Below are 15,331 nucleotides of genomic sequence, written 5' to 3' on the forward strand. Positions count from 1 at the left end.
CTAAAAGCCTGCACATTTGCTGTAATGGAAGCACTACTAAAAGAAGTGTTTTCCCTTTGAAAAGTGAAAGAAACACGTTCATCTGCACATTCTATTTCCTTGAAAAATGAAAGAAATAGGTTCTCTTTCTCTTAAACATAAACTATGCAAAAGCTCTCCTCATTTTTCTCTCTTTTCTCATCAAAGTGGGTCCCACATGTCAATAATAATAATAATAATAATAATAATAATTTTTACAATTATGTATAATGTTAACAATTATCAAATACTTGGTAGTAAATTATATTACAAAAAATATTAAATTTAAAAATAATTTCATTTTACTAAATTATAATTTTTTACATTTTAAAACTTAATTTTAATAATTAATGTTAATTTTTTTCTCTTTATAAATTTTTTTACAATTAAATAAAACATTAACAATTATCATTTTATATTACATTAATAACTAGGGGCATTTTGATAATCTTTAATTTCTACCAATTTAATAAATTTTTTTTATTTGTCACATCAATTAAATCCTACACTAATTTTCATAAACTTTAATTCTAAATCTACTCTCATTTACCTCCAAATTCACCTAAATAAACAACAATTAATTTACCCTCAAATCTTCTCAAATCCATTCATTCACTTTCGAGATCTCTCCCAAGTGAATAAAGCATAAGTGTAAGCTATTGCTTACACACCTTCCAAAATACTCTAAATTCTGGTTTTGGCAAGGCCTTGTGATAACTTGATGGTATAATTAGGTTTAAACTTTAATCATACAACTAAATTTGAGAAAAAAAAATAGTTCACTTTTAAACAAGAAACATAGAAAATAAAGAACCCTGAACATACTTATCTTGAAGACCTCGTAAAGGAAACGACAAAAATGTATTTGTAGAAATGTTCTTTTCTCGTACTTGGCATATCATAACTCTTAATATAAAAAACTCTAATTTGCTGAATTCAAAATTGGAAGTGACACTTATCTCCTCCCATCCCTTTCACAGAGTTCCAAGCAAATATAAGTTTTTAATAATAACTTTCTTTTTTTCTTTATCTTGAGTTCGAATATAAACCATGTTGTTTCATTCACGCTATCACATAGAATTCTAAAGAGTATTTTATGCCTTATCAATATTTTCCATTCGATCAACTACCATACTTGATAATTCTATTACGAAAAACACCAAGATAAACCAATTTACAAGTTTAAAGCATCAAAATAAACTTTTATAAAGTTAACGGGATACAATAAAAATAAAAAATAAATTAAAGGAGTAAAAATGTAAAATATTAATAGATTTTATAGTAAAAATACTAGATCATCAATGAAAAAAATTAGTGATTAATATTTATTTAATTATACTAAACTTTGTTTGAAAAAAAATAATATTAACCTCCTTTAATTCGAAACATAAAATTGAGGTTATATATGAAACGACAAAGAGAGTGATGCCGTGGTAGAATCTCCGCGTCCTCTGAGCAGGCAAGCAGGAAAGCAAGCGAGTGAAGAAAAAACCCTAAAACCCGAATCAAAGAGCAATTGGACCACCACTCTGGCATTGGGTGGAGTGAGAAGCGTGATCAATGGGTGCGAGTCGAAAGCTCCAGGGAGAGATAGATCGTGTTCTCAAGAAGGTTCAGGAAGGTGTTGAAGTCTTTGATAGCATCTGGAACAAGGTGCTTCATTCGCGTCTCTCACTCTTTTTGCTATTCCTTTTTCCAATTACACTGTTTCTGAACAAAATGACGGGTTTCCTTTGGGAATAGGTTTACGACACGGACAATGCTAACCAGAAGGAGAAATTTGAAGCAGACCTCAAGAAGGAGATTAAGAAGCTACAGAGGTATAGAGACCAAATCAAGACGTGGATTCAGTCCAGTGAGATCAAGGACAAGAAGGTATTTTTTTTTTATTTATTTAAATTAATTGATTTATCCAGCACGGTGAACTGTGGGTGTATATTTGACTCATTTGTTAGATATATATATAGGCACACGAGACGATAATATTAATTTATGTATGCTTTTGATTTACATTTAGGGAAAATCACGAGAAGAAGCTCTCAGATTAAGATTTAGATTCTAAGCTGTTTTTCGAATTCACTAATTCAAACATATATTTTCAGTACTTGGAATTCTGGTTGGTAAAGTGTCACTGTACATTTTGCTGTTAGCCTTGGGTTGTAGCGTTTTTGGAATAGCTAATTAATAAAGCTCATTTTTCAAAAGCTCTCTCGGGATAAATGATTGTTTTCTTGAAATGAGTTCAACGAAATGTGCATTTGTTAATAAATGAGTTTCCAGGGAGGCTAGAATCTATGGCCATGATTCAGAAATCATGAATCGTCGTTTTAGTTTGAATATGGGCTGTGTGGATTGTGTTGACATTTTAAATATTGAATGTTGAATGTTCCTGGTTAGATGGTAGTGCTCCTTGGTTTGACATGTTTGACGAGGATACCAGGTGTATAACATTTTAAATATTGAATGTTGAAATTTAGCCACACGGCTTTGAGTTTGACAATGCTTTCTATTTTGACATCTTGACATAGGTTAGTGCCTCATATGAGCAAGCTTTGGTGGATGCACGCAAGCTAATTGAACGAGAAATGGAAAGATTTAAGATATGTGAGAAGGAAACAAAGACCAAAGCATTTTCTAAAGAAGGCTTAGGTCAGCAGCCTAAGACTGTGAGTCTTTGTCCTGGGAAATATGACCTTTTTATTTGTTGTAATTTTGTCTCCTTTTGGGGTTTTTTTCTTGGAGTTCTATTATTGTGCTTATGTCAATTTGGGCTGAGTAATTTGTTATCTCATAGGATCCGAAAGAGAAAGCTAAATCAGAGACAAGGGACTGGTTAAACAATGTGGTATGAAATCAATTCCTTTTAATAGCTTTTAAGTTTTTTATGTGTTCAATATGGCTAATACATATTTTTTGTAGCTCATGTCCAAAGTGCTTACTCAGGCAAATTGTTAGCATCATTTTCTTTCTGTCTAGTGTCTGTTTATTGGCAATGATAATGCATATAATGCTGGTTGACTGTTAAGACCTTTTCACTATTGGCAATATCTATAAATTATTATAGGTTCTTCTGATTTTCTTCTTTTAGAATTGTGTTTATATTAGTCTAGTGTCTGCTTTCCGCGTGATGTTCATTGGAATATCTCTTTGATAGTATATAATATTATTAAAATGAGTTCATATTAATTTGACTTACATATTTGTCTGTCTCATCATTTTCAAATTTTCTTATTATTTTATATATTGAGTAGGTTGGGGAGTTAGAATCACAGATTGATAACTTTGAAGCAGAGCTTGAAGGGCTTTCTGTTAAGAAGGGAAAGAGCAGGCCACCCAGATTGGTATGAATTATTTGATATATTTTTGTGTGGAAATGATGGTTTGCCTTTCCCATGGCCGTTGACATGTTTCTTTTGTTTTCAGACACACCTAGAGACATCAATTACTCGGCACAAGGCTCATATAAAAAAATGTGAATTCATTTTGAGGCTACTAGATAATGATGAATTAAGTCCTGAGCAGGTTAATGATGTTAAAGATTTCTTGGATGACTATGTTGAGCGTAATCAGGTTTGTCTTGTAGATATTGTTCAGCTTTACAAATTTAACTCTTGTGTGAATGTTGATCTTTCTTCAAGGCCTGTGTATAATGTGGATGAGACTTTTCTTAGGATTGTGCTAGAGTGTATTTTTCCACCCAGCACAATTGTCTATTCAAGAGTATTATAGATAGTTAATGCTAAATCACTTTAGAAGAGAGAAATTTAGATACTACTACTTTTTATACTTTGAACCTTAGGATATACCAATCATCAAGGGTACTTGGAAAGAAACCTTCTATTTTTTACTCCTTCAAATTACTAAATTTCCTACAAAAATAGTGCAATGTTCAGTACTGGACCTCCTTTTAGTCACTATCCCTGCATAGTCAGCATCAATGTAAGCTTTAAGAATTGCACTCCCTTTCCTTGTATATATAAATTCCTCTTCGTATGGTTCTTTTAAGGTACTGTATAATTCTGTGTGGCTTGTAAGTGAATGTGTCAAACAATGGACCAATTGACTTACCAAACTTTCAATGAGTACACTCTCTGACATTGTGAGTTATGTAGATTAATAACAAGACGCTACAATATCTCCTTAGCCACCAAACACTATCATCTGCATTACACGATTGAGGTTTGACTGTGTGGAGTTATTTGTAGGTTTATGAGCTGTCTTACCTGTCTCTTGAGCAAATTTGTGACACATTTTCTGTTGAGATATGTAAATACTTTATCAGAGTGAGACACCTCAATTCCAGGAAATTCTTTAGTCTCTTAGGAGTTTTTATCTCAACTCCTTTGCCAGAATTTGTTTCAAGACTTGTTCCTTCCAATCATCACTGACTACGATAATGTTTATGCACATATGCTTACAACACAGTTATACCTTCTGAGCTCGAGGAATTTTTAACATGCTTCATGCTTAAGTGTAACCCAACATGATGGTCTATTTATTTGTAAAAATATAATGCACGAATGTGATATGTATATTGGATACTATGCATATCTGATACAATGACACGGTTCTAAAAATAATAGGATATGGTACATGCAAGATACATGTTTAAAAATCTGTAGAAATTTGTAAAAAATAATAAATGTATATCTACTATTGTCCAAATCCAAACAGAAGTCACATTTCTTAAACATTGCCGAAATAATAAATTATAAATCACTGTCTTCATAAATTACTTTCTATTATTTACATATAGGAGTACCTATCAATTTCAGTGTTTTTTACAAATAATTCATGGAGTACAGTTTCTTCTTTGGTTTATGAAGAAACACTGTTTATATGTTTCTATATACGTATACTTCTATCTTTCTCGTAGTTTTATTGGTTATAAATACTTTCAAAGCGTGGATACTTCACCAACATGTCTTAGTGCAAAAATATTGGGGTGCGACATGTGAAACAAGTAAAAGATTAGTGCTTCATTCATTGATATATATGTGAATTATGCTATTGTATCAGTGTTGGATACATATTGGACATGGATACATGAAGCATATTGAAGTGTAAGTGCTTCATAAGTTTATATTCAAGGGTGGTACAAAGACAAGTGATGCTAAATCAATTTACAAGAGAGCAAGTAAGGTGCTACTGTTTCCTAAGACACATTTAACGTGGATATGCCAAATATCTGATACTTGGAAAAACAAACCTTATGAAGCTCGTATTTCCTAAAATTTCCTGTTCCCAATATTGTCTTCTTGGGAAGCCCATTTGTGTGGTTTTAAGAAGCAATAGGAAGAAGTAGATGAGAAGAGATAATGAGTAGGTTTTTATGCTCTTTGGACTAGGAATAGGAAATAAGGGAAGAAAATGAAGAGAAGAAAAGCTTAGTTCTCTCACTTTTTTGATTGGATAAAATGGAGGAAGAAAGGAAATAGAATTATGTTTAATGACCTTTTTAAAATACAATTAAATAAAACAAGTAATCATATTTTTGGTTATTAGAAACTCTTGCATTTTTGTCTCAAAATGGAGAGACGAAATTAGAGGCATGCCTCTCTTTCCATCACTGCAGTTCTGAACAAGGACAATTTCTAAGGAAGTGTATTTCTCTCTCACCCAGGTTTTACCTTTCAAAATCTTCGGTTTCAAACAAGTGTAAGGGTGTGTTTGGAGGAAGAGGGGTGGTTTTTTTATTATTTACGTAAGCATTCCCTCTTGTTTAAAAAATAAAAAAAGAGATTAGATTAACAAAATGAGAGATTGTCACATAACCTTCCGTCAATTCCATATACTTTTATTATATAAATTCTGTATAAACATTTTATAATTTTTATTAAAATAAAAAATTCTCTAACTCACCACCCAAACGTTTCCTAATGCTTGATTTTGCACAAAATTTATGTATTTCTAGGTTTCCGTGTTTTTCTTTCTAATATTCATTTTCTTCTGCAGGAGGATTTTGATGAGTTTAATGATGTTGATGAACTGTACAGTTCATTACCTTTAGACAAGGTGGAGACCCTAGAAGATCTTGTTACAATTCCCACTGGTCTTTCTAAGGTATCTGCTTAATCATTCTTGCCTTGGTTGCAAACATACCATTCAAATACAATTGGATGTGTATGTTGTAGATTTGTTTTATGGGATTGGTATATATCAATGAATTTTGGCGTGTTAGCATTTACCCTCTGAATTATATGTATTAGATTGTCCATTTTCTGATGCCTTGATGAATGTTGTGGGTTCTACACATGGAAGTAAGTCCACACATCATACCTTCCCCAAACCCTAACAGTATTAGGTTCCTGGGGCAGTAATTGCCATTATTCTATTCCATTTTATTATTGTTATTTATGTTGTGCATATTGGTTCTAGGCTTCCCATCTTTGAAATTCATTTTCTATGCTAAAATTTTCCTCATGTTAAAATATTAGAATAATTAGAATTATTCTTTCAGGAATCCTAATGTTTGTATATTTTCAGGTGGCACCTAGTCTTGGCGTGAAAAATTCTTCAGCAGTATCAACATCACAATCAGCATCAGCATCTGCATCACAAACATCTGTATGTATTTTTTGTATGATATGAAAATATTTCTTAGGAGTCTATTGAAAATTGAAATGTCGTTGTTTCAGAATATTCTGCAGGGCTCTTGCTTTTATTTAGTTTATTTTTCTCTGCTTGGATGCTCCTGTTAGATATTTTTGTATAAATGAGGCTGTTTTTTACACCCCTCCTCCAATTGTTATTTGATGGTTTGCAGTGATGATAAATACTGATATGAGCAATCAATTTTTTTGCTACAATCAGTTTGTAAAAAGATTAAATTCCTAGGCTTATTGGAATCAGTGCTGCATTGCAAGATGGTGTTGCAAAATAATAATAATAATAATCAACTTTCAGGACACAATGTAAAGGATTTATACACTTTCAACATGAAGAAAACACTCAAAAAGTAATTATTTTAACCCAAATTTTAGATATAAATCTTACATTTGAAACTTGATAGCCAAGATTAAGCAATTTTTTGATGAAGCGTCTAGTAGTACTTTATTACAAATAATTGTAGGTAATGGGATCATGATCTCTGACTAATCACTATTTTACTTGGCTAGTTAACAGGTAGAAATGCTGCATTCTCATACGATGTCATTTAAATAGATAGACATTATTGTTAATTCCAAATCCAGGAAACTATTATTTCTAATCATCAGGATACATCTGTCCAGGAGCAAGCTGACGACACAGCATCCCAGGATAGCAATTCTGACAATGTTGCCAAAACTCCACCTCCTAAAAGTGGTGGAATTGGTTCTACTGCTTCAACTCCTACTGGCAACCACACTTCTCCGATTTCTGTGAATGTTTCTAGTCATACCCTGTCTAGTCCACCTGCTGTTGCAGCCATACCTAGTTCAAATTCTGTGCGGAATGTCTTGGAGAGTAGTAATGTTACCAATTCATCTTCTGTAAATCAGTCTACCTCTACAAAGGAAGAAGACATTAATAGCTTCCCTAGCCGGAGACCATCTCCATCACTTTCTGACGCAACACTTTTGAGGGGAAGAAACTCTCTATCAAATCAAGCAACAGCCAGCATCCCTCTTGGTTCTGCAAACATGGTCCCTAGCAATGGGGCCCTTGGATCAGTCCCTTCAGCCTCTGAAATAGCTAAAAGGAATATGTTGGCAGCTGATGATAGACTTGGAAGTAGTGCGATGGTGCAGCCTCTTGTATCCCCGCTAAGTAATAGATTGATCTTGCCTCAGGCTGCAAAGGCTAATGATGGAACTGTTTCAGTTGACTCTGGTGCTGTTAACGATGCTGCTGCAGCTGTATCTGGGAGAGTTTTTTCCCCTTCTGTGGTTCCTGGCATGCAATGGAGACCAGGAAGTCCCTTTCAGAATCAGAGTGATGCAGTAAGTTTTTCTGTCCTAAATTTTCCTTTGCTTTGCTATGTAGTTTTCCTCTATGTTAATTTTTTGTGGGATCTGAAGTGTGAACTATTATTGGTTAGTAAGACCCTCCAAAAAAACTGCATTTTCTGTTGGTGTTTTTAATTGTAATTAATCTGAAGACATCTGTATTGGTTGCAAGCATGGAGATTTTTTATGTGGTTTCAAGGTATGGAATTCATTTATGTATATTAAAACATTACTTGCAACTAGATTGTTATACTAATGGCGGTTGATTAGTTTGATCCCACAAATAGTATGGGAGGATATCAGCTTTTGGATTAAAATCAAAACTAAAATCTATCGTGTGTTGACATCTAGAATCCAATTTATTTATAAAGTTCTGTGATACCTAGTCATCATAATTTATTTTATTTTATTTGATAATTGCATTTCATTTAAGACCTTTAATACGATTTAATACCTCTGATGATCTTCTACTAATATAATATGTGTGTTTTTGCTATGTGTATGTGTGTGAATCCATTTACATGAAAAATTATTACATGGGCCACTGTTAGATAGCTACATGGATGGATTCAAGTAATGGTCAGACCACTACAAATGTTTCACTCGCTGTTGTTATTGCTAGGTTGAATGAAAGTATCATCCTGGTTCTGTTATTGCGTATGCAAAATTATTATCATTGAATAGATCTTGTTTAATCGATACTTCTTCAGGGCCAGGTTCGTGGAAGAACTGAAATAGCTCCTGATCAAAGGGAAAAGTTTTTGCAGAAGTATCAGCAAGTGCAACAAGGGCACAGTACCCTTCTTAATATGCCTTCTCTTGTTGGGGGAAACCATAAGCAGTTTTCTGCCCAGCAGCAAAACCCCCTTTTGCAACAGGTACTTGTTTATCAAATTTGTCTTTTCTTTGCTTGTTTTTTTTTTTTCTTAGAAGATTCATTACGGTCCACAAAAATTGAGCTATCCAGCCTAAACATGCATGTTCTTCTAGTGTTACTTTTTTCTTGATTTTTAATGTGGTTCTTTACTACATAAGCATTGGTCCTCTTAATATTCCAAGCTAAATTGGACACTTATTTTTAAATCTGTTTCAGTACAAAGTGATGGAGAAAGTTGTACAGGGGAAAGGGAAAAAAAATTCGTGTTTCTTTTTGTTGGTCATTGTTTACTGCCTGATAATTTGTCTGATTGTGAGTGTATTACTTAAATATGAATCCTGTTTATGTAAAGGAAAAGTAAAGCCTTCTGTGCTTCCTTTGGTAAGAGTAGAAATTAAAGGAATGAATGTTTTTTACTTCGGGTAGAATATGAATTCATGGACCATCCAAAATCACCAGATACTTCATCTTGTAGTATCGAGTAGAATCGAAAATTTTCAGATTGGTTCGTGATTAAGTTGCAAATAGTAATCAATCGCTTATAATGCCCATGAGGAGGATTGTGCAGTGAGTGAATTACTTGTTTGATCAGTTGTAGTCTGATTAGTTCTATTGTCTGATCTGTTGTTTTCTGTTTGTCAGTTGTCACTGACAGTTTATTTGTTACAGTTACAGCTGTCACTGGATGCTTGTTAGTCAGCTGTTATAATTGATTTCATCATTTAAATGAGCCTCTGTAGTCTATATGCATTTGCTGTCAACAGAAGCTCATCACTTGTAAACTCGGATATTCAATACAAAGTTCTTTTTTTTTTTTTTCTGTTTTCTTAATATGTGTTATAAGTATCAGTAAGTAAATATGGCATACTGTTAGTTCTCATTTTAAAGTGTTGTTAATGGTGTTTTTCTTGAAGCTTTATGTTTTCATTGTCAATTTTCCTTCCATATGTACTTTTTTATTTATGAATAATTTAATGTGACTAAAACTTATTTTTCTGTTAAATGATAATATATAACCTATAACTCCTTGTATGACATAGTTTCTTACATCAGAAAAATGTATTTTATATGACGTAGTGTAATGTATGCAGTTTAACTCTCATGGCTCATCTGTTTCTTCTCAATCTGGTATTGGACTTGGGGTCCAGTCCACTAGTCTCAGTGGTATTTCTTCTGCATCACTACAGCAGCCACCCAATTCTGTCCATTCCCCCTCTAGTCAACAGTCACTGATGCCAGGTGTTTCTAAAGATTCAGGCATGTTTTGTTAGCAAAAAGTCACATGTTATTGTGTTTTCCCGAATAAATTTTCTCCTTTTAAATTGGAATACGTTCTCCTCCTTTCCTTTCTGGGCCCAATGAGTGATTGGAATAATATGATTATATACCGGGGTTCCCATAGTTCTCAAACCATGTTATTCAGCTATGGTTATTTTCTGATAAATATTGAACGCATTTTATTGATTTCTGAATTTCCCATCATGTGATACAGTGAAGATTTAAAAGAGTAATGACTGCTAAATATTTGTATGATAAAGGTGATTGTTGGAGATCTCATTAGAGATAAAATCAAGTTATAGTATATAAGTGAATACAAACTTTATAGTAAAGTTGACTTAGACTTAAATTCTACTTTCTTATCATGGTATCAAAGCATATAAAAACCTCTATCTTAGTGAGATTTGTTGAGATTATTATATCTTTCGCCATTAGGTTCCTATCAAACTACCATCAAATATCTATTTCCATGCTTAAGATGACTAATTTCCCGTGCATGTGATGTGTTGGAAGATCTTATATTGACTAAAAATAAGGTCATATTGTAGTATATAAATGGTACAAACTTCATCTTATAAACCATTTTTTTTAGGTTAAGTAAGAGTTAAATTCTCATTTCTTAACAGTGGTAAAATGTGGCTATATTTCCCTTCATAATGAATATTATTGTAGGAGACTATTTTGTCAGCCCCTGCTTCCAATAAATAAATATGAGACGTGTTAGTTTAGCAAGTAAATTCAGAATAACATATCTGTGTAGTTGGACTGTGGATCAAATATAAAATAGTCTGAAATGACTGAATCAATATCTAGTTCAATATACAAGCCCATCTATTATAAAAATATAATTATTCTAATTTAGAATACCTAATACCAGTGTTGGTGTTATTATGAGATTATTATATTATTTGTATTATGCAGACGGTGGCAATTCTAAGAGTGAAGAACAGCAGCAACATCAGAACTTTCCTGATGAGCCAACAACTGAATCTACTGCTAGCACTGTGATTGGCAAGAATCTCATAAATGAAGATGATTCAAAGTCAGCATATGCTGCAGATTCTCCTGTATGCCTCGTAATTCTTAATATGTTTTGTATTCAAGATATATCTTACTCCAATATATAAGCATCTACAATCTTGCCATGCTTGTAATGCATCATATACTGCTTCAGTAAATCTGGGATCATAAGCTGGGGAAACCTGGGGTCTGGTCTTCCTAGTGTTTCGATTAGGTAATTTGATGAAATGACTACATTAAATTGCACTTGTAGTTCTGATTAATTTCCTTCCAAGGCAGAAGTAAAATATAAAATTTGTAAATGCATTTTGAATTTTGAAGGAACAGAGCACATGCATGTATGGAACTTCTTTATTCTTTTTCTCCCATTTAGGTGTTAGATCATGTAAACAAATTTATTACTTTGATAGCATCCATCTGATTTGAAAACCAGTTGACCAGCTCTATTGTAGTACTTTTATGAGTTAAGCTGATGAGATATGAGCTGAATAGAAATGGTAGGACTTCCCTGATTTGCAGATGGCTAAATATGCATTTTAATTGATGTATTATATATATATGTGTGTGTGTGTGTGTGTGTGTGTATGCATAATAATTTTATTATTTGATGATGATCTGGGTTGACTATTTGTTGATTATGCTGCAGGTAGGAGTGTCTGCCTCTCTTCAAGAATCTGCTCACACTTCCAGAGATATTGATTTGTCTCCGGGCCAACCATTACAATCCAATCAACCTACTGGCAACCTTGGTGTCATTGGTAGAAGAAATGGTGCTGAACATGGAGCAATTGGTGATAGTTTTAGTGCATCCAGTGTTAGTTCTGGTGGAGTGCGTGATCAGTTGTATAATTTGCAAATGCTTGAGGCAGCCCACTTCAAAATTCCCCTACCCAAAGACTCTGAACGGCCCAGGAGTTATACACCTGTATGCATTGCTTGTTACAATCATCATTGGATATTCTTTATATGCTCGTTGATGAATTTTGTTTGGTAATGCAGAAGCATCCGACAATTACACCTCCAAGTTATCCTCAAGTACAGTCACCTATTGTTAATAATCCTGCCTTTTGGGAGAGAGTGGGTCTGGAACCATTTGGCACTGATACTCTATTCTTTGCATTTTATTACCAACAGGTATCTTAACTTTATGGGATTAAAGTATTGGGTCTTTCTGCCATGTGGGCTTATATGTATCTTTTCTACAGAATACATACCAACAATATTTGGCTGCAAAGGAGTTAAAGAAGCAGTCTTGGAGATACCACAGAAAGTATAACACTTGGTTTCAGCGGCATGAAGAGCCCAAAGTTGCTACTGATGAATATGAACAGGGAACTTATGTGTACTTTGATTTCCATATTGCAAATGATGACATGCAACATGGATGGTATGCTGTGCAAACATAATTATTGATATTTGCTGCCAAACTTTTAATGCTTGAACAATGTTGTACATTGTTTGACTTTACGCTTGTGTTTGTTCTAACATGTCTGTATTTTGATGTGGTTATTCAGGTGTCAAAGAATTAAGACTGAATTCACTTTTGAGTATAATTATCTTGAAGATGATCTCCTTGTATAAAAGACGCCATCCGGTAACTGTTTATATTTCTGTGCTTAATAATTTTGAGGAATATTTTTCTATTAGCCATATTAGCTAGTTTTTGCTTTGAAGTCTTATCCAATCGAATAAAATACAAACTTAATGGAAGAAAACTGTCGTTAAATTTAACAGTTTTCTTAGACTAGCTAATTAGAATCATTCTCAGCTAAAGATTTTAAAGTAACAAGGATAACAAAATTGCTTTTCTAGAATTCACATGGTTTGATTTTTCATAAATTTTATTGTTTTTTGTGTTGACGTTGCTTGGGATCTTCAATTTTAAAAATGGTAATTACGCGTATAGGACACCAAAAAGAAAAATATGAAATAAGGCTACTATTCATGCGGTTAAAGGCCTGACCGTTCAGCTTGAGGCGTTAAGTTGAAGCATATTTCTTCAACTTGTTCCTGTTTCTGCATAAATCTGAGATGTACGTATTATTTGGAGAAATGCTCTGCATTCAGAAGGACCGAGTTATTTCCCATATTTACCGATGTTTGTTACAGTGTAGCTATTCCTTTTAAGACCGATATGCAAACATTTGATTTGGGAGGTATTTTGAAGAGTTTGAGATTCTTTGGTTCTGAATGGCTCCTATTATTGACCCTTCCAATCTTTGTTAAGCTTATTATCCTCAAACATTGCTAGTCTCTGCTTTACAAAGCCTTGTTTGTTGGTTTTAATTGTAACAGCCCATGTCGTTGCAGGTACTGCGAGATGTTTGGAATTCTTGACCAGAAAGTTATTTATTCAATGCACATCGTGACTACCAGTTTATTAGGCTCCCGTCCTTTATCAAAGCAGTGCGTTTGTATTTTCTTCTTCATACTAATTTTCGTAGGTTGATACTTGCTTGTACGATTCTATTTGCAAGGATTAGAATAATATGTACGTTTTCCCTTCAAATCTTGTCTCTATTTGGGCTTTGTTTGGTCGTTCTTCTTGTTTAGGGACAATGAAAAAAAGAAAATAGAAGAGTTAAATATAAAATAATGGAAGCCTGATTTTGAGGTAATATTCTTGAGTTGAGCGCTAAATACGCACTTAGTTGCATTATACATGCCGAAAGATGATTAATAGAGTACAGTTCCCAAAAAGGGCAATTAAACTATTTCAATCTCCGAAAGATACAATGAACCTAAGCTAATTGGAACTGCGATACTAAATACTAATTACAATGGCAGTTAGATTTATTGTTCTTTCAAAAAACTGCAAGGACACGGGTTGTTAAAATTAAAACCAACTTAACTGTACCCTAGGATTGATCATCAAACCCATTTCCGACTGAACCAGTTGATTTCCTTTGATTTAATAACTCGAGTGAGTATATCCTATGAACTTCTTTCTTCAATGCTAAGACAATTGATATTTTGAAATAAAAATTTTAAAAGGGAGAAAATTCCTGTTAGCCCGCCTTTGTTGTTGTTGTTTCTTTGTAGATGCCTTAATTGCGGCCTTAACGGGGGTAATTTAGTCTCCAATTAACTAGAAATATGACTTCATAAAACTTTGACAATATTGAAACTTACGAGCTAATAAGAATGAACTCAAATTCTATGAAGCATTACGTACTGCGATGGATGAACTGTTATTGGACTAAGAAACTTTCCTGATGGTCTTACTGGACAATAGCAACAGATGGTGGCCAGAGAATGACTTTCGGTGGAGCCAGAATTACATGTTTTAATGGTCATCTGAATTGACAAAATCAGGAGTGGGATTGAACTAAGATCAAATTCATGAGAATATTATTGCGAGCTATAGACAAATAATTTATGCATAATTTCCCTCTCATATTTCTTTTGCAAAACATATGCAGTTTTCCCAACTAAACCTTCTCTTCTCACCCTTGTTTCTCTTACTATACACTCTCCGTGTCTTGGGCCCTTTCTCCTATTTCCAAGCCCACATTACCAACTATCAAATCTCGACTAGTATGGCACCTAAATCAACATCAATAATTTCACGGGTATCTCAAATATATATATATATATATATATATATATATATATATATATATATATATATATATATATATGAGAAAAATCAATGTGAGAGGATAAAATCAGAGCGCACATACTATGAAAATCTAAAAAGAACTTATCATGCGTTTCTACAAAATTTAACACTAACAAAGACTGAAATATCATCCCACGAATATGACACATCAAATCTCATATAACTGGAAAGTAGGATATATGATCTGACTTGAAAGCTCATGGTAGGATTCTCATGTAGTTATTTATGATTGTAACAGAAATGAATGATATCTGTATAATATTTCTTGCTCATCAGACTGATATATATGAAAAAATGTCAATCTTTTGGCTGGGAAAGATGTGACATACTTTTTGATCTTTTTTTTTTATTGGGGAGTGATCTTTTTCAATTTTATTTCACTTAACATCTCCCTTGAGTTTATCATGGTTCAGATTATTTTTCCCTGGCTATACAACATTGCACTGTATTTTTATTTATTTATTTATTTGTTTATTAAGTTATAGGATTGTATGTTGGTATATTGTAGTGTCATATGAACCAGGGGAAGTTGGTATACATAGTTTTATTTTTTCGAGAAAGTTAAATGTTGTTATTGGTTGTTAATTG

At 33.2% G+C, this 15,331-nt stretch overlaps 1 protein-coding gene across 2 annotated transcripts; it reads left to right on the forward strand.

The window, feature by feature from the left end:
- Nucleotides 1–1,441: 1,441 nt before the first annotated feature.
- LOC124845969 (transcription regulator NOT2/NOT3/NOT5 family protein) lies at nucleotides 1,442–13,630 on the forward strand. Of its 2 annotated transcripts, none has more exons than XM_047323160.2 (17): nucleotides 1,442–1,671; nucleotides 1,762–1,893; nucleotides 2,547–2,684; nucleotides 2,813–2,863; nucleotides 3,270–3,359; nucleotides 3,442–3,588; nucleotides 5,974–6,081; nucleotides 6,505–6,585; nucleotides 7,251–7,940; nucleotides 8,657–8,824; nucleotides 9,915–10,062; nucleotides 11,023–11,168; nucleotides 11,768–12,046; nucleotides 12,121–12,255; nucleotides 12,327–12,508; nucleotides 12,636–12,715; nucleotides 13,432–13,630. In XM_047323160.2, the coding sequence occupies exons 1-16, from the start codon at nucleotides 1,579–1,581 to the stop codon at nucleotides 12,700–12,702; spliced, it is 2,655 nt and encodes an 884-aa protein (XP_047179116.2). In that variant the 5' UTR covers nucleotides 1,442–1,578; the 3' UTR covers nucleotides 12,703–12,715; nucleotides 13,432–13,630. The 2 variants fall into 2 exon arrangements, with proteins under 2 accessions (XP_047179116.2, XP_047179115.2); XM_047323159.2 differs by having other exon boundaries at nucleotides 1,443–1,671; nucleotides 9,915–10,080.
- The last annotated feature ends 1,701 nt before the right edge of the window (nucleotides 13,631–15,331 follow it).

Source organism: Vigna umbellata, chromosome 5 (genome assembly GCF_029865625.1).
Source record: "Vigna umbellata cultivar VRB3 chromosome 5, Vumbellata_1.0, whole genome shotgun sequence".
Taxonomy (NCBI): domain Eukaryota; kingdom Viridiplantae; phylum Streptophyta; class Magnoliopsida; order Fabales; family Fabaceae; genus Vigna; species Vigna umbellata.